This window comes from Schistocerca serialis, chromosome 2, assembly GCF_023864345.2.
Source record: "Schistocerca serialis cubense isolate TAMUIC-IGC-003099 chromosome 2, iqSchSeri2.2, whole genome shotgun sequence".
Lineage (NCBI taxonomy): Eukaryota > Metazoa > Arthropoda > Insecta > Orthoptera > Acrididae > Schistocerca > Schistocerca serialis.
In genome coordinates, this window is record NC_064639.1 from 584,172,370 (window position 1) to 584,196,187 (window position 23,818).

Below are 23,818 nucleotides of genomic sequence, written 5' to 3' on the forward strand. Positions count from 1 at the left end.
CCAATCCAGGTATCCTGCTGCGCCACTACATCCACCTTCCATGGACCTCCATGCCTTTTCCTCTCTCTTCGGAATTTTAACCAACACCCTCTCATCAACGATGAAATCAGGCCCGAGATATGCCGCTCTTTCCAGATTTAAACACGACGCTTTACCTCACACCATCCTCTCATTTTCTCCGTTCCCTTCATTCACCTTGCTTTCTTCTAGTCGCTACCTGCAGGGCCCCATAGTCATACTCACCTTTGCACCTCCATCATCAAAATTTTTTCATGTGTCGCCCAGGTTCACCATTATACTATGTCATCATTCACGTTCATCAGTGATTATATTTTAACTGAAATATAAAATAATCAAACGAGTTTTAAAAACCATCAATATTTTCCATCTGTGTGTATTTTACAAAATACTAGTTTATTGTCACTCGTTTTCATGTAAAAATCGTCAGTATCGTCCACCTAAGCATTTTTTACAAAATCGTCAGTTGTTGTTACCTTTTATATACTTCAACGATCTTTAAACACAGTTTATGCAACCTTTGGTTGAAGAGCGGTTTTTATCTGCTGTCAGCTCGTCCCCGTTGTAGGGAACTGAAATAACAGTAAGGAAAAAAATCGTGTTGCCAGCAGAGCTCAGATAGTTGAACATACAATGACACAGAGACGAACGTGTTGTTTACGTGCACAGCTGAGGCAGCTGTCTCGACCACACCGGAGTCGAGTGATCGCCCCACCAGTGACCTCATCGGCCGCTACGCCGGAGACGGACTTGGCAAAGTCAGAAGGAACATCAGAAATGGTGACTGGCGCCCGAACTCGGATTCTGAGAACGGATGCAGCACAGATTCAGTCGAAGAACCCATGGAATTAGAGGTCTCAGCCACGACCTCCAGATGCAAATGGAGTGACGCATTAACCATCAGCAAGGCACTTCAAACTGCTGCAGCAAGCGACGGAGGATTTACAAAACTGCCACGGATGAAGCAGGCAAAACCGAGAAGAAGTGTGCAAACACCGTCGATAGAGACAAAAAATACCCTCGTCACATTGCAAGATGTTCGCAACGTAGCAGTCCTACAGCAGCAGCGGCAGTATTCACGACAACAAACACAGGAGCACCACCAGAAGATACGTCTATAGTTCTCCAATATGCGGAAAACTGCAACACCTTGTATGATTGGGTAAAACAGAATCTTCAACAACCTTTCACTGCCAAACAAGCTGGCGGTGAAAGGTTGAAGCTACTCTGTACTGTTACCGTCGATTATGTAACACTGATAATCATGGCGGAAATGAATGGCATCCTCACTTCCCGCCACGAAACCGAAGATCATTAAAGAAGCTATAAGGGACGTTCTAAAGCAATGGCTCATGTAGAGGCGAAGGAAGCACTTGAAGACATGGGCTTCGCCACATCAATTGTGGACTATGAAAGAACTCCAGCGTTACAGAAGCAAATTCCTTAACACTGGAGACCAACAGGAAAATCTTCGACGTGACGTGACTCTGAGCATTCACTGTCGGCGTGGAGGAGTTACAGCACGCATAGGACCATCGTAGTGCTTCGGGTGCCAGGGAACCTACCACGTAGCCCGGCACACCGTCGGTTGGTTGGTTGATCGGGAGAGGCGGCCAAGCAGCGAGGTCATTGGTCCCATCGGATTAGGGAAGGAAGTTGGCCGTGCCTTTTCGAAGGAACCATCCCGGAATCTGCCTGAAGCGATTGAGGGAAATCACGGAAAACCTAAATCAGGATGGCCGGACGCGGGTTTGAACCGTCGTCCTGCAGAGTGCGAGTCCAGTGTGCTAACCACTATGCCACCTCGCTCAATGCAGGCACTCCGCCAAGTCACCGAAGTGCGTGAAATGTAGCGGCGGCCACGACAGTCGGGTATTCCCACAGTCAAAGAAAACTGCCACCAAGTGCTGTAACTGCGGCGCCCAGCGGTACAACTGGTTACAGAGGCTGCATCACGTGCAAAAACACACTCCAGAGTGGCCTCGATCCGAAGACCTTGCCGCCCCCGAACAGGCACGTCAAACAGCCACTCCGCAGCCCAGCCTCCAGCGGCAATTACAACCGGATCGTTCACCTCTCATGGAAGTTCAAGCCGTCATAAAGGTGAATGGTGGACATGGCCCATATTAATGTTCACTAATTGGTGTCCAGATGCTTTTGATCGGAAAGTGTATGGTGGTCTAACTACACATTTTACATCTGGTTGCCTCAGTAAAAGGCCAGTCATGTAGAAAATGCTACCTGCATATATACAAAATCGTCACTCACTCGATTCAATATTCGCAAAAGCGCAATGCGCTTGTGCTCTAGCCGACCGTGGTGGCCGAGCGGTTCTAGGCACTTCAGTCCGGAACCGCGCGACTGCTACGGTCGCAGGTTCGAATCCTGCCTCGGGCATGAATGTGTGTGATGTCCTTAGGTTAGTTAGGTTTAAGTAGTCCTAAGTTCTAGGGGACTGATGACCTCAGCTGTTAAGTCCCATAGTGCTCAGAGCCATTTGAACCATTTGCTTGTGCTCTGTCTCTCACTATACTCATTAGAGAGAGCTGACTTCAAAGTTGAGTAACTCAGCTGACAAACTTTCATACTGACACACTTTAAAAATCAGAAGATTCTCTCTAAGGCGACTTGGCGAGTGCATTTAGAGCAGGCACCCCTTATATCTGTCTCAGAAAAGCCCAACTGTCTTGACCGAGCGAGGTGGCGCAGTGGTTAGCACACTGGACTCGCATTCGGAAGGACGACGGTTCAATCCCGCGTCCGTCCATCCTGATTTAGGTTTTCCGTGATTTCCCCAAATCTCTTCAGGCAAATGCCGGGATGGTTCCTTTGAAAAGGGCACGGCTGACTTCCTTCCCTAATCCAATGAGACCGATGACCTCGCAGTTTGGTCTCCTCTCCCAACACAACACAACCCAACTGTCTTGGCTGCGTCATTTATGGACAGAATCAACAAACCTCATTCTCTTGAATAAGAATCCCCTTTTCAAATTTAAGTGGGAGGACACTCCTCGTTCGGAACAAAGAATCACGTTTGGTGCGTCGCTGCCTGGTCAGAAAGGTCGGAGAGCTGCAGTGTACACCAGCACCAATAGCTATCTTCAGAGATTAACGTGGAAACCCACAGTGCACGATGGCAGGCAGGTACAGTCTGCTTCCGATGTTAGTGTGTACCGATTGCGATAGCAACTGAAGTGGACTCTGTGGTGCACTGACCTGTACCTCCAGTAGAGGGTGGCGACGGCAGCGGACAGCAGCAGGGCGCTGCCCGCCACGACGGCCATCACGCAGACGGCGCCGCAGCTGGCGCGGCTGCCGGACGCAGACACCAGCGCCACCGGGGACTCTGCAACCACACAACGCCCCCGTCATAGCGTGCGGGTCATCCGGGTGCGAGCAGAAACAGCATCCCAATGTAACATGTTCAGAGGGATAAAAGGAGCTGGGCAAAATGATGCGATACTAAAGTAAAATCGTTTGCCATGATTGGCTGGGAGTCCCGAGAGGGCAGGTTCAGCCACCTGTATTGGAAAAGTCTTTTCTGTCCTTAGGCACCTTTCGTTCGTGAAGTATGAGCGTCATGTATTAACTGTGAAGTTGCGGAACGTTACCTGGTAACATCGGCCGACAGCTTGGTCACTGTGCGTCCGATCTCATTCGTTAGTTTTTGACGGGATCGAGTTGGATGGGTTAGGTTAGAATCTATTTTATGTATGAAGTAGGTTATATTTTAACCTCCAAGGACGGGATGGATTCCACGACTTCTCTGTGCTTGGAGACGAGTGCTGCAGTGTGGCTTTTGCTATTATAAGAGGCATGTAAATGAGCTGCATCTGTACCGGAACGAACGTGGCGAGTACTGTACACAGTCCTCAGTTACTGAAATTACGTCAACTTTTACGAATATAAGAGATGAAGGGAAAAACACCACGCCACGAAAGTGAAAAATGCTTAAACTTTGTGAAGCCACTTTCCTTCTCTCACCAGCGATTAGCTTCAGAAGTGACCACCACCTTAGAAACTAACAGGCGGTAATTGATGTTTTTCTTCTATATGTTCGTGTATTACGACAATATGTAGTTTCAGTGATACACTGCACTAATGATCTCTCCAAAACACGTTGCTCAGAGTGTGGTTTTTTTATGCTACAGTGGCAGAATGTGCTACTTCGGTCTGTAAAGTTTTTACCAATGAGGTTATGATCACATAATAGTTAATTTACGTGGTAAAAGTACATGTTTCTGCTATATGATGCAAGGATAAAATTTGTACGTAAGTATTATCTAATTAATGAAAGGTAAATTTATGGTTTCACAGCAGCTCACTTTATGCTAAAAATGGTGAAAATTAATGCACTACCGGCTGGATATTCAGATAATCACGTTCTAGTACACTTCACTGCTCTCTAAATACTTACCCAGTGGATTTGAGAAAGGACGTAACAATATTCTTGGTGGCAGTATTATTTCAGATTGAGTGTTGCTTTTAATAAAGAAAATCAATATTACAGCGTCTTTTCGTGCACTTGCACAGCTTCAAAATTCGGTTTACAAAAGATTGAAAATTTCGTAGAACAGGTACAAGAGTGAAAATATTAGATTTTAAATTAATATTTAGAGCATCGTAAGTAACATGTAACATATCACATAAAAGTTTTGAAACTGTACTTTTCAGAACGTGGTATAGGCCTAATTATTAGAGAGATGCAATCGATAGATGTCAAACATCAAAGTGTCAGCTCTGGTTTCACTTGAACCAGAATTGCATGTTTAATGTGAGAACTGGATTTTTTAATAGACTTAGAATCACACCGCTACAACTAGGGGCTTACTCGATACCTGTTTTGCTGAATTTATTTAACATTGTGCAGGTATTCGTCAATTAACCTTCAATGACTGTCATTCCTTATACGGGTGAACGACAAAGTTTAGTGTAAGGTGCTCTTAACACTGGAGCACTGAAAAGTCGAAACACATACGTACACCACATTTGCAAACCACTTAACGTAACAGAACTTCTTCCTACTGCCACAAAAACAACGCCAGTAGGCAGTAATAATAATTTTTAAACAGCTGATGTCCACCTACCACAACCCAAAAGGACCCACTACAGTAACTTTAAGCAGAAAATACGCCATCCTTGTTACCGGAAGAAATTATTTTTCCAAGCTGTAATCCCACACCTAAAAAAGCTTTCCTGTCTCGTAGAGACTGTGGCGAGTACTCTACACTCTGTCCTCAGTTAGCGGAATAATCAGACACGTTTTACGAATATATAAGATGACGGGAGAAACATTCTGTTACATACTCGAGATAATTAGTGGTGACCTTGAAATGCAAGTTGTAAACACCCTGTTTCGCTGTATTTATTTAAAGTTGTGCAGAAAGTGCAATTAAACTTCAGTGGCTGTCAATTACCACACAAGTGAAAGACAAACAAAGTGTAGCATAAGGTACTCTGAAACCTAATGCACCTAAAAGTGGAAATACATACCGTACACCACATTTGCAAACCACTTCATATTAACACTATCAGTCCCTACTGGCGTAAAATGCCAGTAAGCAGTAATAATAATTTGCAGACAACTAATGACAACCTCCCACGAAAAAGACCCAGCGGAATAGCTATAAGCATATAAGATTCGCCACCCTCTTCACTAGAACAAACTAATTGTTGAGGTCATAATCTATGCGTAAAATTTCCAATAAAGATTTTGCCTATTTGAGGTTTCGAATAAAACTGCGATTTCAGTCAATAGATTCCGAACTGTATCCCGATTACGATATTTTGATCCTCAGGATGCCACGCTCTATATTTCGTGTGCGAGAAAGTCGGTCGATTTGACCGATGAAACCAAACTGATTTGAATTCCACCGATTGTCATCCGAATTCTGTGTGTTCGGGAGATAGGATCTGTTATAGTGTGACCGCACACGTACTAGCGTACTGATTTAAAAAGATCGGCCGTCTGCGGCCGATGCTAGTAGTTGGCGGAATCACCCGACATCGGAGCCACTGTGACCGCAGCCTAACGTCCCCACCTGGCGGATAGACCACCATCAACAGTGTCGCATTCCATCACCTCATGAGAACACTGCAGAGAGGTTTGGAACTTAATCCAGGACAATGGCGCAAAGATTGGTGATCATGGAGTTTGCGCCACCATTCCTCCTCTCCTCTCAGCCGTAAAGGCAAAGGCAAAATTGTCAACAGAAGCAGCGTAGCCCGACAGTGCTTAACTTCAGTGATCTGACGCGAATTGGTGTATCCTTCTCGACACGGACACTGACAGTGATGTGGTAAACATTGTATCCAAAGTCAATTCAGCAAACACAGCGGATTACGGATGTTGATAATTTTTGCTTGTAGGCCATCTAATTATGACCAAAACACAATACATAGAACAAAATCCACAGAATCTGCCACTGAGGAATAATGGCGAAACTCGTATGGCACGAAAATTGTGTTTCATTCAGTCGTAATTAGACGGTCCAAAAGCAAAAAATTATCAGCATAGCATAATATTAAACGCAACTGTGGACGACAGGACTACAAAATTTGAAGATGTAGGTACAGTGGATACATGATTATCTGGACAAGGTGGGATACTTCTTCATCCAGATTATCTAAATATCGGTTAATCTGGAAATTCAAGAAAACAAATTAGAATAACACGAGCTAAGCTGCATGAAGACAAACGTGGACGCAAAATACACACTGTTTGAACAGATATTTTGACCATATATTGAAAAAAAACTGAGTTTTCTACGCTTAAATAATCAGCAGGTTTCTTTTGAGCCAGCGTATTGCGCCATTTATGTGCGGTACAGTCAAACAAGCATTTCACAAGCATTATTTCGACCAAAGTTGTTACCACCTGGCGTGGCAGTGAGTTGTCGTAGTGTCCGCCATCTCGTTGCTTCTGTATGTTTCATAACGTCTTCAGATAGAGATAAAACTTCGTCAGTTAATCCACAATCACTGTGGTTATTGCACACTGAAGTCAAACGGTGATAATTTCTTCTACATCTGCATAGATAATACGAAGCCGTCGTACGGTGCGTCCTCGTACAGTAGGGTCGGAGGGCCTCGATCACAACGTCCGAAGACTTTCTTTCTGACACCGACACCAGTATGGTCAACGGTGACAGGTCCTACGATGCCGTCAGAGTGACAGAAGCATAGTCCGCGGTGGGCCTTTCGTATAATTTTGCCACATGCCCCGTCAACTATTTTCACATAGACTGTACTACTGACTATGGACAGATGGATTACTATAATGTCGCTCGGCAGTATCTTCGCTTCGTCGCGCAGGAATCATTCGACATCGAGCGCCGTGGTACGGGTGAAGTCGGGACAAAATGTGAATCGCAGAGTCCCTCTGCGGTCGTTGTACTCCATGATGTATTATTTTGAACGACGGCACGCGGTTACGGCCGCAGTAAACACCAACACCGGCTAGCTGCGCCTCACTACGGGACAAGTCACGTGTCCGCACTGTAGCAGCACCGAAGGCAGAATGACCACTTAGCTATGGAGGCGGACATTTAGTAGCTGGTTGTGAAGATATGGCCGATAAATTTATTTTCGATAGCCGTGGCAGCATAATTCCGATCAGTAAATGTCGCAGCCCTCCTCGAAAGTTCGTTTTTGTACACTAACGAAACATAACCACAGATAGCTCCTGGATGGAAAGTAGTAAAAAGCCGTATTAGGAAATCATTAACGTTAATTATATTTTTACTGATGCATTATCATTTTCCTCCTAAAATGGTGCTTGTTTAGGTGATAAAAGCTGTTATTTTATCACCAGTAACACAACTTCATTTATGCCTAAGAGATAGTGTCAACTATTACTGCATTGCTTGCTTACTATCTTATGTTTAGCGACAGGTGTTTTGTACTTATATAAAACAATAATACAGACAGTTCCGATATGGCAACGTTTCAAATGGGGCTCCACTGTGCCTGTGCCAGTGTGGCACAAATATCGAAATCTACTCATTGCGCAGAACAGCTTAACATGTGTCATGTGTATTTTGGAAGACATTTAAGACGTAATGGTTTAAGTTTCACTAGTACTGTCAATATCTTTATGTTGTTTTTTTTAGGAATGAAAATAACATTGAAGTAAATATTGTGTTACTGATGAAGCTTACATAGTGTGTGTGTGTGTGTGTGTGTGTGTATTGTATGCTTTAGTATTTTATAATAAATGACACAGACGTTTTAGATGTCGAGAAACTGCAAGCTGCAAAGGTATTGCCTATATATTTCTGTATTTTCACGTGGAAATAATATTGTTGTAAACATTATGTGTTGCTGATGAAGCCCACGTATTTTTGATAAATAACACAGACATTTTACAGACGCCGAAATACTACCAATATAATTACGTATTTTACCCAACGAAATAGCAATGGCAAAGATTATATGTGAGTTTACAGATTTGAGACCCATACATTTTAGAAGTGAAAACAGTGTAATCTGCATAAGTGTTGTCAGTATCATTATATATTTCTAATAAATAATACAGGTCGCTCAGACACTTTGGAACTTGGCGCCAATTTATGCAATTCAGATCGCTAGGATTCTTTTGAACGTTACCATGATGGTGGCTCGTTTTAATGGCTGTGATTGGGATCTCTATGTGTGTGTGTGTGTGTGTGTGTGTGTGTGTGTGTGTGTGTTACGTGTTGTGTGCGTGTGTTACATGTTTTTCGAAGTCAGACAAATCCAGATTGACAAAGCTGTGCGTGTTTGCCTGTGAAAAACTAATCCGCTGCTCTGCTCGCCTCCAGTTGTAACAGATGGTGCAGATGTCGCGAAATTGTTAACGAGAACGGTATCATCCTTGAAGTAGGAAGCTCGCTGGATGGTTGTTTTATTTTAATCGCTGCTAAAATACTGGGCTTTCATTGGAGGAGCGCATCAGATGGGTGTTTTTGCATAGATGTTCTCTCTTTGGCCTATTGTTGTGGCTTAAGGTGGAACTGAAAAAAATGTGACTGAACACTAAAATACTAGGTTGAAATTGGAAGATCTAAATATATGTGTGTTGTCTTGGGCGCTTTCTGATTGGCCAGCCTCCAAGAAATGGGCGTATTTATGAGGGATTAGGGCTGTGATGATACCATAGAAGGGCACATCATGAGTGCCGTACAGTAAACATATCCTTACCGAAAAATGCTTCAGGATAAGCTTGACAATACTATGATATGCACTATAAGCTGCGATGTTTTAAAAAAGAAGAATCTAAATGCTATATGAATTTTCATTATGTATGGAAAACACGAATGAACTGTCTCAACAGATAGATCAGTAATCGTAAACTAAGACACTAATGAAGAAACGAAAATGAAACTCCAAACACTCTTGTAATGACAGACGATATTTTTACAGTAAATGCAAAAATGCATTAGTGGTATCGGTAATAGGCCACGTTATTATGTCAGAAAAAATATCGGTGTTTCCTCCATAAAATAAGAAAACCGTTATTTCCAGAAGCTTCATACTTTTCTCACTTCACTGGTAATTTTGTTGCCTTGGAGTTCGATTCTCATTACGTTTTTGCCAGAACTTATGGATTTAGGAGTACCTGTCAGTGGTGGTGTACGTCTTCAAAAGCAATTTTTCGAGCAAAAATATGAAACTGCCACACCATTTAATCACGCGAGTTTGCAAGATTTTATTTATTTTTTTACTTTTCACTAAGAGTTTTCAGTGAAAGACTATTTATATTGCCTGTTGATATTTTTTTATGTAATTGTATCCCAAATGAGTGTGATTGCTTGTCGGTCACAATGTTAGGAGGTAATCACAACACAGAAAACCACTTCCCTGTTTGAATATTACCACGGTGTGGACAGTTGGCGCAGAAGCTTAGGAAAGACTGCAAGATTCAACTGCCAATGGGAAGCTCAAGATCGGCAGAAATGGAAGAACCTACTGGAATCCTATACCGCATGCCGACCCAAAGTGGTCACATCACCAAGTGACTGAACTGGCTTTGTATATACCATACACTAGCTAAGTACCCGGCGGTGGCCAGATACGTGTTCTATTGGTACATCTCCTACTTACCTACCCTGCCCATCTGCTGTGCCCCCTCAGTCTGTCCATCTCCGCCTCTGTTTTTCATGTGTCCATCTTCTCTTCCCACTTCTCTCTCTGTCCATCTCGTTACCTCCCTTTTCTGTTTCTTCCCCCTCCCCTCTTTATGTCCATCTCCTCCTACCCGATACCTGTGCCCATATCTTCCTTCCCTCTCTTGGTCTGCCCGTCTATTCCTCCCCTTCTCTCTCCACGTTATACACTCCTGGAAATTGAAATAAGAACACCGTGAATTCATTGTCCCAGGAAGGGGAAACTTTATTGACACATTCCTGGGGTCAGATACATCACATGATCACACTGACAGAACCACAGGCACATTGACACAGGCAACAGAGCATGCACAATGTCGGCACTAGTACAGTGTATATCCACCTTTCGCAGCAATGCAGGCTGCTATTCTCCCATGGAAACGATCGTAGAGATGCTGGATGTAGTCCTGTGGAACGGCTTGCCATGCCATTTCCACCTGGCGCCTCAGTTGGACCAGCGTTCGTGCTGGACGTGCAGACCGCGTGAGACGACGCTTCATCCAGTCCCAAACATGCTCAATGGGGGACAGATCCGGAGATCTTGCTGGCCAGGGTAGTTGACTTACACCTTCTAGAGCACGTTGGGTGGCACGGGATACATGCGGACGTGCATTGTCCTGTTGGAACAGCAAGTTCCCTTGCCGGTCTAGGAATGGTAGAACGATGGGTTCGATGACGGTTTGGATGTACCGTGCACTATTCAGTGTCCCCTCGACGATCACCAGTGGTGTACGGCCAGTGTAGGAGATCGCTCCCCACAACATGATGCCGGGTGTTGGCCCTGTGTGCCTCGGTCGAATGCAGTCCTGATTGTGGCGCTCACCTGCACGGCGCCAAACACGCATACGACCATCATTGGAACCAAGGCAGAAGCGACTCTCATCGCTGAAACGACACGTCTCCATTCGTCCCTCCATTCACGCCTGTCGCGACACCACTGGAAGCGGGCTGCACGATGTTGGGGCGTGAGCGGAAGACGGCCTAACGGTGTGCGGGACCGTAGCCCAGCTTCATGGAGACGGTTGCGAATGGTCCTCGCCGATACCCCAGGAGCAACAGTGTCCCTAATTTGCTGGGAAGTGGCGGTGCGGTCCCCTACGGCACTGCGTAGGATCCTACGGTCTTGGCGTGCATCCGTGCGTCGCTGCGGTCCGGTCCCAGGTCGACGGGCACGTGCACCTTCCGCCGACCACTGGCGACAACATCGATGTACTGTGGAGACCTCACGCCCCACGTGTTGAGCAATTCGGCGGTACGTCCACCCGGCCTCCCGCATGCCCACTATACGCCCTCGCTCAAAGTCCGTCAACTGCACATACGGTTCACGTCCACGCTGTCGCGGCATGCTACCAGTGTTAAAGACTGCGATGGAGCTCCGTATGCCACGGCAAACTGGCTGACACTGACGGCGGCGGTGCACAAATGCTGCGCAGCTAGCGCCATTCGACGGCCAACACCGCGGTTCCTGGTGTGTCCGCTGTGCCGTGCGTGTGATCATTGCTTGTACAGCAGTCTCGCAGTGTCCGGAGCAAGTATGGTGGGTCTGACACACCGGTGTCAATGTGTTCTTTTTTCCATTTCCAGGAGTGTAATTCCCCCAACCCAACAGACTGTTACTGGTTCTTGCTTCCACTTTATTTCCGTCCGGATAGTAAATAATGTGTGTAGCAAGTTTGGCTGAACTCAGTACGATGGTTTTGGAGGAAATATGGAACCTACACACTTTTTTTTCCTTTATTGAGATTCGATTCACCCCGAAGGGGCAGGCTGGCAGCAGCTTAGTACGCCGCTCTTCAGACTACAGAATATTTTTTTTTTTAAAAATGAAGCTAATAAATAATAAAAGGAGATGATAAAATCGGTGACTTAAATGGTAAAATGGCGGAAAATTGTGGAACTTAAAACATAAAAGAAAGGGTTGGCGATGCTAATAAAATACACAGGAAGCAGACAGGTAAAATAATAGACAGGCAATTAAAAAACACGGCGACAGTCTGGTTTCTGTTCGGAAGAGATATAAAATTCACACCCAGCAACAGCACGATTTTTGTTCACAACACTTTGGAAAAGACGCACAACACTGAACACTCACTTGAACACTGGAACCTGGACAGGTGATGGGGAAGAAATGGGGAAAGGAGAGGAAAAACGGAATGAAGGGGAGGGGGAGAAGGAGCCGACGGAGGACGAGGACTCATAAGAGGGCGGGGTGGCTGGGCAGAAGCTAGAGGGAGTGGGGAAAGGCATTGGTGGTGAATGCAAAAGGATTCGGGGGGGGGGGGGGAGGGGGAAGAGAAGGGAGGCAGAGATAGTGTAGGCGGGAAAAAATCAGGATGGAAAGGGGGGGGGGGGAAGGGAACCTACACACGTACACTCTTGCACTTCATTTGGATACATGGTGTTTCACAATATCTATTACGATATGGATTTCTAGCGCTTGTAGAGGATATTCAGTAGATGATTTTGATAAGGGACCCATGTCTGGAAACTTATTATTTGGATGTAAAATACGAGGGGCCTTCAATAGGTAAGCACGTTGTTTTCTAGGCCAGTTTCGGTTCAAGAAATGTGGAATGTGTTGTGGTACATAGTGGAATATTCCCGCTTCAGCCACTATAGTTTCACGAAGTTCCGATAGATGGCAGCACTATACGTAACCTTCAAAACGGCAGTGAAAGCATTACTTACTGAACACCCCTCGTAATTTAAAGACAGGACAAGCTGTGAGTTGGCACGGCCAGCTGCTCACCTGAGGACGGCGCGGCGGTGGTGGGGGAGTCGGTAGGCGCGGCGGTGGGGCGGGAGCCGGCGGCCGCCCCCGCGGTACCGGCCTGCTGCGGCCTGCCGGCGTCCGTCTTGCACTTGCAGGACTCGGGGCGCGCGCCCCAGCACACGCCCACGCCGGCGCAGCTGTAGAGGCCGCGGCCCTGGCCGCCGATGCCGCTGGCGAACGACCGCCCTGCACACGGCACAGCCGGCGCTCACTTTCGCGGTGTGTACAACCGTACCCTGTCCAAAATTACTTTAGCACTGACGGTGGTGAAAGGAAGACGTGGCGTAAAGTTTACGAGGAATGCATGGCAGGCATTCAGTCAATCCTACGGCTCCTGTAACCACAGCAAACTCCAGCAGTTGCCAAATTGTCACCCACTTCTCATTTGCACTACGCTGTCCTGTCGTATAGTACACTGCGCAGTGAGATCTTTGTTTTTGCTATTTCTTACAGCAGGGGTTCCCAACAAAATTTTCTCGAGGACCCCCTCATCGAGTATGATTGGTACCTAGTCATATCACGGTATCAAGTACCTAAAAAAGCCAAATTAAGAGTCTTTTTATACGTTTTCTATTTTTGGTACATTGACATATTCATTATTGAAAAAATATTGAGCTTAAAACTTTTTCAATATAGCCAGCATTGTTATTGTTAAATTTTTGATTATTGCTCAAAATCTTTGTCTTCAAATCTGGGTGTTTAGTATAACAAACTCCTTAAAAAAATAAAGATTGAGTATGAACTGAAAATGACACGAAAAATTAAAACTTGAGTGTACTGGTCTTTCAAGTGTACTACACTTGCGATTGCATTGAGTAGGCATGTGTGAAAAATAAGAAAACACTAATTTCATACAAGGTATTATTTATTTGAAAAAAAAATACAGTTACAATAGAGTACTCGATCAGTATACAATTAGTTTTAATTTTCAGTTCTTAATGAGATGAGCTCAATCTGACCTTTGAGTCCATTGTTTCTGAAATATTAAAATTAGAATATACAAAACTATTATTCTACCAGTTATACTGTATGGGTGCGAGACTTGGTCTCTCACTGTGCACAATGAAAAGCCATTTCGAGTATTTGAAAACAAAATTTTGAGGAAAATTTTCGGAATAAAAAGGGATGAAATTAGCGGAGAGTGGCGAAAACTGCATAACGAAGAGGTTCAAGCCCTGACATAATCAGTATTATTAAGTACCGGTATGCGAACCGCCAGGCGACGGGCGCGCATCGCTGCGATGGGCGGGTCACGTGGCTCGAATGGATGAGGGCAGGGCAGCGCGCAGAGTACTGGTAGGGCACTTAGAGGGAAAACGTCCTGTGGGGAGACCGAGGCGTAGATGGGAGGACAATGTGAAGGGTGATTTACGGAGCCTAGGCATTGAAGGGGAATGGAAGGAAATAGCTCAAGACAGGGACCGATGGCGAAAATACGTTGCTGCGGTAATGGACTCGCGAGTCCGGTATGACCAGTGAGTAAGTAAGTAAGTATTTCTGAAATATTAGGTTCCAAACTTGAAACTTTCACTCTGAAACCCGACCGCATGTCGAGCCGATTCGTATATTTGTTTTTCATGAAACACATGGAAGAAAATGCTTGCTCACACCGATATGTGGTTGCAAATGGAAGGATCTTTTTCATTGCCTTATCTCCAAGTTTCTCGTAGTCCTTGCGTGCTGATGCTCAGAAGTCTGTAATTTTATCACCGATGTGTAAAGTGACTGTCAGTTGTCAGCTGCAAAGAGGCAGCGCGCTCAGTCTAACGGCATACAGCAGAACTATTTGCTCTATGTGATTCTAGTGTGTGCTAGTGTCAGTTGGCTCTAGGAAGACGCTAGACGCAGAAGTTAGCGTTCGCTAAAGCTCTGCTCATGCAGGAAGCGGCCAAAACAAAAATTCTGTTATCATACGAAATATATTTAATATATTTTTTATTCTAATAGCATCTTGCGGACCCCACTGGCATAGCTCGCGGACCCCTGGGGGTCCGCGGACCACCTGTTGGGAACCACTGTCTTACAGTTTTGATGTTAATGTTTTGTTTGTAAAATGTAAGCTTACACCGCCGGAAGTATCACAGTTAATGAGATGTTCCAGGCTGTTATGCCGTGGTCGAATGAATTTCACTCTTAAACACAACGTTTCGTCTCCATTTGTGGAGGACATTTTCATGGGGGATCGTAGCTTATTTGAGTGTTCGATTCACACCCTGGCTCGCTACTGACTGTGCGCTCCCGCACAGTGGCGTGACGTCACATACTTTGAATACCCGAGCGCAACTGGCCGTTGTCGGTTGCCGTCGTCCGCTGTTGCTGTCACCCTACGATGGAAGACAGGAACACATCTTCTTCAGCAGCGGGATCCAGATGTCATTCAATTTCACGCCCTCCTCTTTCCTATTAAAATTCATGGGTGTTTAACGATCTCTATGGCGTTTTTGTATAGCCTTTCATGGTATCCGCTTGTGGCTGCCAATACTTGAGTCTTATCAATTCTATTGTAGTCAGTATCGAGCCAGGGTGTGAATCCGGCACTCAAAGAAGCTACGACCCCCCTTCAAAAAGTCCACAGCAGATGGGGATGAAACGTTGGGTATTAGTGTGAAACACATTCGACCATGGAATAAGACCCAGGAACATTTTATTCATTGTGACATTTCCGGCCATAAAAGTTTACATTTTACAAGAAGAATTTTTCCTCTGTTAATTTTCCTGTGAAGATCGATTTTCTACCTATTCTATGATATTTTATCCGTGTTCTCCACCGAGTCTGAACATAACGACCTCTCTCACTTTCTGTGCCAGGCAGCAGCCGTTGTATAGCATGCCCCACGATACGCGATCAAGAGCAATGTCTGATCAAATGTGCCCTAGCTCTCATTATAGACTGTTATAAATCTGTATTTATAAATATTGCCTCATTAGGAAGCTATGTCGTAAAGAATCAAAATGTTCGTACCATCAATCGTTATGTACTTTCCCCAATGCCACTCACGTAAGAACCTAAACTAGCTCAAGCTAGCCGCTATGTTGCAGCTTTGACAACAGAATCTGAGTCTGTAAAATGTTGAGCACGCAGTCCATCCTTCACAGGCCCGAAGAGATGGAAGTCAGAAGATTACTATATCAGGACTGTGTGTTGGATGTCGTATGACTGTCCGCAAAATTTGCCAGTGTGTTACATAATAAAAAAAATGTTGTGCGACTGACGTTATAGTGCTGTAAGCAGTAGTTCGTCTCTTTCTCTTGCCTGACACGGAACGTGGGCTTTTAGTGTAGCCTGTATCGTCTTGTAGTCCTCCGAAAAGAGGACTGTTTTAGTCTCCGAGATGTCCACTAGAACCAAACCTTGCCTAAGACTTAAGACTGTGCATATCACTTTGCCTGCGCATAGTTGTCATGAACCTCTTATTAGCTGCAGAATTCCCGTGGTGGATGTGTACCAGTCTACCACCCCAGGGCGATAGCAACAGAGGATGACGGCAGTCGACAACGGCCATTTGCCCTCTGGTATTCAAAATATGTGATGTCACACCACTGTGTGGAAGCACGTGTAAACGGAATTTCGCTGCAGTCAGTAGCGAGTCAGTGTGTGTATCGGACACTCAACGAAGCTACCTTTCTTGAAAATGTCATCCACAGATGGGGACGAAACGTTGGGTTAAAATGCGAAATCCAATCGACAGCGGCATTGTAGGTCGGAACATTTTATTAATTTTGAGTATTTTAGCTGCTGAGTATTTTTCCGGGTTGTATGGCCGTGGTCCATGGATCTCTTCAATCTCGTACGTTTCGTCCAAAGCAACGTTGGACATCTTCGGAGGTGTTCCTGGTTATGCTGAGTCTCGCCGACAGGGCAGTCAGGGATTGAAGAGTTCCATGCACCACGGCCATACAACCCGGAAAAATTCTCAGCAGCTGAAACATCCTGTCGTAAAAGCCTTCATTGTATGAATATTTTGTTCATTATTATTGTTGTTGTATGGCAGCGAACAATATCAGAAGGCACTTCATCAAATGCTATTCACTGGCGAAGTTCGATGTCGCTCTCTTAGCCAGGACATTGCCGTATGAGACGAGTCGAGAGAAAGGATTTGGCCATTACGTGCCCACACCGCCAACAATTGTTCATGCTAATGCTTCCAACTATTGTTATTGTTGATCAGAGGCCTACCATGGTAAAAGGAAAATGGGAGACGATTGGTTAGCATCACACGTACGCCACAGTAGTATTAATAAGGACTTAAATTTTACGTTGCCACCAATAATAATAAAAGATATGCTGTCTGCAATCAAACCATACAGCAACTCCGCTGTTGGTAAAGTCAACCCAGGAAAGTACGAGAAAGCCGTCAGCCATATGCAGCGCATCATAGGAAAAGCTTCGCACAATTAAATTATTTAACAAAAAGCGTCATAAGAAATGATCACGTCATTAGAAAAGGACAGTGACAGTGTGACAACTGTGATGGCGTCAGTAGAGTTTTTCCATTGTTATCTTAGAAAAGATGTTTAGGAAGATTCAACGGAATATTTGGTGTGAGCTTTTGATGTTCGTGCTTAGCAAACTTATGTTTTCACAAGTTTTGACTATTAATAACAAGGCTGTGATTAGCGACTGATCCCGAATGAAATTCATCTCGGCAACTCAGTATTAATTACACAAAGAAATCCCACTCACAGTTTGAATTATAAATATTGTAATACTGAGGTAATCTATTTTCCAATCTGCCTTCCAAATCGACGACAAGGTTTCTTTTTCCCTCGATTTTTCGTTATGTTACAAATAAGTAGAAAGTTTGATCATAAAACGGTGAGCGACCGCTGAGGTTTTCACGCACGAAAGCAGCATTATTCCTCAAATATTTAACTCAAATTATATCATGCTAATGATCTTCAATAGAATTCTAGTTTGGAGCGGATGATAATATGATTATGTATTATTAAGATGTCGTTTGCGAAAAGATTTCCCCCCAAGTCCAAAATTCTGTAAAATCGACGCCAGGATACGCATTTTCTTAAACTTCCCATATATTATCTTAAAATTTTGTTACCGCAAATAGAACTGAAAAGAAATGCAGTACAGGTCTTCGAGAACACACTTGACGTCAGTTAGATCTCTGTACATCAAGTAGCTTCCGAGTTTGTACGAGTGGAATGAAATGTTAGATTATGTTCATGTTGCGGCCAGGATGTGGCATATGGTCCTCGCCTCCACGTCACTACTAAAGTAATCTCGAACACACTGTAGAGACTGTCCCACGGGAAACGGTCAATGTTAGACGATATAGAGGAACGATCTTTGGAAGCAAAAAAGCCTATTACACATGTGCTCTAAATTACTTAGCTTAAGAGATATGAGTACTTGTGCAGTATAACATCTGTGTTTCACAGGAGCGAAGATGAACAAGTTCTCATAGCTCTGAAGATATTCATTTTAGAACCCAATATTTATAGGAACTTTTTGCTTCCAATGATCGTTCCTGTCATATCCCTGAATATTGAGCGCTCTTCGTGTAGAATGCACAGTGCGCCATTTTCAACGTATTCCAAATTCCTGATCTTTTACCTTTCCCACGCTTTGGCTGACGTTTTCTAAATTTACCAAGGAGACGAGATAACCGTGGCGAGTCACGGGACAGGAAGGAATGAACACACAGTTACCAAAATATGAAGGATCACTACAGGAAATACACTTACTGAAAGCAATTAATACTTGCTAGAAAACGAAGGCAATGATATACTCCCGGGCAACAGCTGAAGTAATACCGCCTTACAGCAAAGCATATAGCAATAAAAGCAAAACTACTAAGGAATAAGCTTTCTTAAACACTTTTATTAAGTATACACACAAATAACCTACGATCGTCTTAAAAACGTAGTTGACGCACTGCTATTAGAGAAGCAAAGTGGATTTGGGAAGGAAAAGTCTTGTAGTGACAGTGTTACAGTAATAATTCAGGTGATGCTGAAGGAATTAGATTAGAAAAATGGAACACTGGAAGCACTAGAAGAGTTTTGCTATGTCTGCAGCCAAACAACTGGCGATAGCCGAATTAGAGAAGATGTAAAATTAAAACTTGCTAGACGAGAAAAAGCGTTTCTGAAACAGAGGTTTTTATTAATATCCAATACTAATTTATCTGTGAGTAGTATTTTCTGAAGTTCTTTGTTTACACTGAAGCTTTTAGGAAAGTGAATTGTAGACGGTAAATTGTTTGCACAATAAGAGAATAGAAGCGTTTGAATTGTGGTGCCGCGCGGGATTAGCCGAGCGGTCTGGGGCGCTGCAATCGTGGCCTGTGCGGCTGGTCCCGGTGGAGGTTCGAGTCCTCTCTCGGGCGTGGCTGTGTGTGTTTGTCCTTAGGATGATTTAGGTTAAGTTGTGTGTAAGCTTAGGAACTGATGACCTTAGCAGTTAAGTCCCATAAGGTTTCACACATATTTGAACTTTTTTTTTTGTGGTGCTACAAGCGAGCGCTGAAGATTAGATTGGTGAATCGAGTAACTAATGAGCAGGTACTGAATCAAATTGGGGAAAAAAGAAATTATGGTTCAATTTGGCTAAAAGAAGGGATCAGTTGACAGACATATTCTGAGGCATTAATGAATCATCAGTTTGATAATAGAAGGAAGTGTAGGAGGTAAGAATTGTAGAGGGACACCAAGAGGGTGAGTAGTGTAAACGTGTTCAAATGGATGCACACTGAATCAGTCAGGCAAAATGAGGAGGCTTCAACAGGATAAAGTACCTTGCGAAACTGCATCGAACATAGGTCCCGACTAGGAATGTTGATAGTTCTAAAAATATCAGTAATCCGATATATAGATATTTAAAAAATATCGTTACTGGCGCACGAAGAGTTGGAGGAACAATCGACATGTCGACGGAGTAAAATATCGTCCTACAGGCATATAAAAACATCGGCTGCACACTCTAAATATACTGTTGGATTTAGAGCTGCGTGTTTAAGTATCGATTTATTATTAAATATGCGATACAACAACAAGCTAGCAGTGTGCTTATCCCCCTTAGAGCAAGAATTGAAGGGAAAACGATGCACGTTCACGCTTGGCGATAACCACTTTGCTAAAAATGGTAACTGCATTTAAGTGACACAATAAAAGGTGTCCGGTGGGTCTCTCGTTCGATTTCGTCACATATCGGATTTGTCCGGAACACTTCATGTCGACTTCCCTGGTTTTTCATGTCTGCAAACGCCAGCGACCTATCAGCTGCAGTGTCAAAATTGCGTGCCGATGTAAAACGTTGCCGTTTCCGTTAGCAGCACCGAGCGCCGATTATGTCAACGCCCACTGCAAATACCAATCTTGTCGTTTAGAGTTTTGTTCATAATTTTCAGCATCTTTTTTTCACGAATTCAGTTTTGAAGAAATAGCACACTAATTATGTTAAATTTTTTAAAACTTAACTGGTGTGCTGTTTCTTTACATTGGATCTCTTGTTGTTCCATTCACACCGCCACTCCCCCACCCCCACATCCCCAGTGCCACCTACACATGCTTCACATAGACAGAGAGAAAGACTGTACTTGATGAAAGCTCAAAAAGTAGTAAGACACCTTTTTTTGTTTGTGGTATGTTCCTATGGTAACAAACTGCTGAGGCCAGTTGTTGTGGCCGAGCGGTTCTAGGCGCTTCAGTCTGGAACCGCGCGACGGTACGGTCGCAGGTTCGAATCCTGCCTCGGGCATGGATGTGTGTGATGTCCTTAGGTTAGTTAGGCCTAAGTAGTTCTAAGTTCTAGGGGACTGATGGCTTCGGATGTTAAGTCCTGCCGGCCACGGTGGTCTCGCGGCTCTAGGCGCTCAGTCCGGAACCGCGCAACTGCAACGGTCGCAGGTTCGAATCCTGCCTCGGGCATGGATGTGTGTGATGTCCTTAGCTTAGTTAGGTTTAAGTAGTTCTACGTTCTAGGGGACTGATGACCACAGATGTTAAGTCCCATAGTGCTCAGAGGCATTTGAACCATTTTTTGTTAACTCCTATAGTGCTCAGATCCAAACTGCTGAGGTCATCGGTCACTAGGCTTGCACACTACTTAACCTAACTTAAACTAACTCACGCTAAGGACAACATACACCCCATGCCCGACGGAGGGCTCGAACCTCCGACGGCGGGACCCGCGCGAACCGTGGCAACGCGTCAAGACCGCGGGGCTACCTCGCGAGGCTAAGACACCTTCACACAGCGAAAGTAAAATTATGTTACACTACAATTTCAAAAGAACAATTTAAAATATTTACCGAAAATTGCGAAAAAAATATAATATGAAATAAAAATATCGGGCCTCAGTATTGCCATTTCGATATCGATATATCGGGAAAAATAATGTCGCCGAAATATATCTGTACTTTTTGCAGAAAATATCGATATTTTATCAACAGCCCTAGTTCCGACTGGAAACTACAACAACAACGGAAGAAACAATACAAAAGAGGAGGGCGTTGAAAATGAAAACGCGAGAGTTTTCGACGAGTCAGCCGACATATTTTATGCAGTATTTTAGCAGGACAAGTGTACCCCAGGCACTTAATACGAATTGTTGAAAGTCTATATAAACAAACAAAAATCTTGAGAAACACGAGAAGAAGGAAGACTGCAGCCGTAACAATTAGTAGGAGTAGCTTATCGTCTACACTTCAGTATTGACGTAGCCAAAGAAAATCGAAGCCAACCAGGCAATAAAAATAGGGTCAGATAACTGGATAAACATCAAGATGTAAGTTGACGACCAAATAATTTTACAATAGATGGAGGATGATCAACAAAGAACATTTCTTTGCCTAGGCCAGGTACGCACGGTTACTGTTTCAATATTTCTCACAGAACTACTGACAAAAATTGTGGCTCTTGAGGTAAATAATGTCAAATTGTAACGCTTTAGAATAAGTTTTCGGTTTTAACTTCTTAGGTTGTGAGGTAAGCTACCACCTGAAAATGACATGCACAATAAGTTTAATAAATATCAAATGATTCGTGCTACAGCACAATGAATGCTAGGCAAACAAGTGTGGAAGGAAACAAAAATAAAATTTGATAAAGTGAAGGTTACAACTGTTTTGACATACGGCTCAGAATAGTGGAAAATAAGAACGCAAAATAAAACAACAAGTGATTATAATTAAAGTGCAGCTACTCAAAAAGGTCCAGTATGGGCTGTAATTACCATATTGTAGCGGAATTTGGTAGTATGCTAATACGTTAATGTAACACCGATTTAGGCTGGAAAAAAATTAGCTCCAGTTTTGGCCACCAGTGCAAATCTGGCGTTGTTCAGCATCTCTTCAACATTTCCGGTGCTCGTAGTGAGCAAATTGTGTAAATGGCAGTTAATAATAAAATCAATATTACGCCTTTCTCTCTTGTTTGATCTTTTGTGCCTGCATTCTACTCCTAATCCCTTACATATGGAAACATTTCTGTACGTCTTTTTTGGATTCACAGCGCCAGAATTACGCCTGGTGGCCAAAATATGAACTAATTTTTTCCAGTATAAGTCAAAATCTACCAAGTTTCGCTGCCGTACGATAATTACAGCGCACACTGGCTCTCTGTGAGTAACTGCACTTTGATTATAGCCACGCGGTACGTGTACTAGCCAATGAAGCATCACCAAATTCTTGCTCGCAGCTTGATACTTTTTCAGAAGTGATGGTCAACACTTTACGACTATCCCTGGAACGCCTTCGAGGCAAAGCGCGTGTCGGCTGTACTCACGGACGCAGTCCTGAGGACAGAGGGCAGAGATATTCTCCAGCGGGTCGCAGAAGCCGTCCGGACAGTGGCGGACGTCCGGCGTGCAGGTGGCGTAGTGGGGGATCAGCTCCGTCGAAAAGTTGGCCTTCGCGCCCCGCCACGCGCAACCGCCAAGCGGCGCCACCTCGGGACGCGCCGTAGAGTTCCTGCCCTCGCTGTAACATGGAGCAGAACGCTGCACTGCCGGTCAGGCAGGGAAGGCAGCAGGCGCCTTCATCTCTGATGTTAATGCAAAATGTGTGATGTTATTCACATGGAACACTCCGCAGCATCCGTCCTCAAAACAAGTTTGAGAGGCTCCTTGTGACGGGCCATAAAGTGATATTTGAATTCTGTTGTCGTCATGGTAGTCTTTTTGTTTTAACCTATTGATGTAGTAACGCAAATTTATGATGCTATTGGTTAAATATTAATTGTTATTTATTGTAATGTCACTTACACTGTGGTGACAAAAGACGTGGGATACCTCCTAATACTGTATCTGACCTTCTTTTGCCCGGAATAGTACAGAAGCTCGACGTGGCGTGGACTCGACAAGTCGTTGGAAGCTGCTGCAGAAATATTGTGCCTTGCTGCCTCTATAGCCGTCCACAGATGCAAAAGTATTGCCGGCGCAGGGAGTTGTGCACGAATTGACCTCTCTGTTTTGTAAAGAAAATGTTCGATGGGGGTCGAGCGAAGTGGCCGAGCGGTTCTAGGCGCTACAGTCTGGAACCGCGCGACAGCTACGGTCCCAGGTTCGAATCCTGCCTCGGGCATGGATATGTGTGATGTCCTTAGGTTAGTTAGGTTTAAGTAGTTCTAAGTTCTAGGGGACTGATGATCTCAGCAGTTAAGTTCCATAGTGCTCAGAGCCATTTGAACCATTTGTTCGATGGGTCTTATGTTGAGATACCTGGGTGGCCAAATCATTCACCTGAACTGTCCAGAATATTCTTCAAATCTATCGCGAACAACTGTGGCTGGTGACATGGCTCATTGTTATCCATAAAAATTCCATCGTTGTTTGGAAACATGAAGTCCATGAATGGCCGCAAATGGTGTCCAAGTAGCCGAACATAACCATTTCCAGTCAATGATCAGTTCAGTTGGGTCAAAC

At 44.2% G+C, this 23,818-nt stretch overlaps 1 protein-coding gene across 1 annotated transcript in view; it reads right to left on the reverse strand.

Moving 5' to 3' along the window:
* The window catches only part of LOC126456249 (proto-oncogene tyrosine-protein kinase receptor Ret-like), a 115,529-nt gene that overhangs the window by 71,676 nt on the left and 20,035 nt on the right, over positions 1-23,818 (reverse strand). The window contains exons 3-5 of the mRNA XM_050091999.1: positions 22,681-22,874; positions 12,991-13,122; positions 3,235-3,364 (exon numbers count right to left, since the gene is read on the reverse strand). Coding sequence (XP_049947956.1) covers positions 3,235-3,364; positions 12,991-13,122; positions 22,681-22,874 — 456 coding nt within the window. The remainder of the gene's footprint in view (positions 1-3,234; positions 3,365-12,990; positions 13,123-22,680; positions 22,875-23,818) is intronic.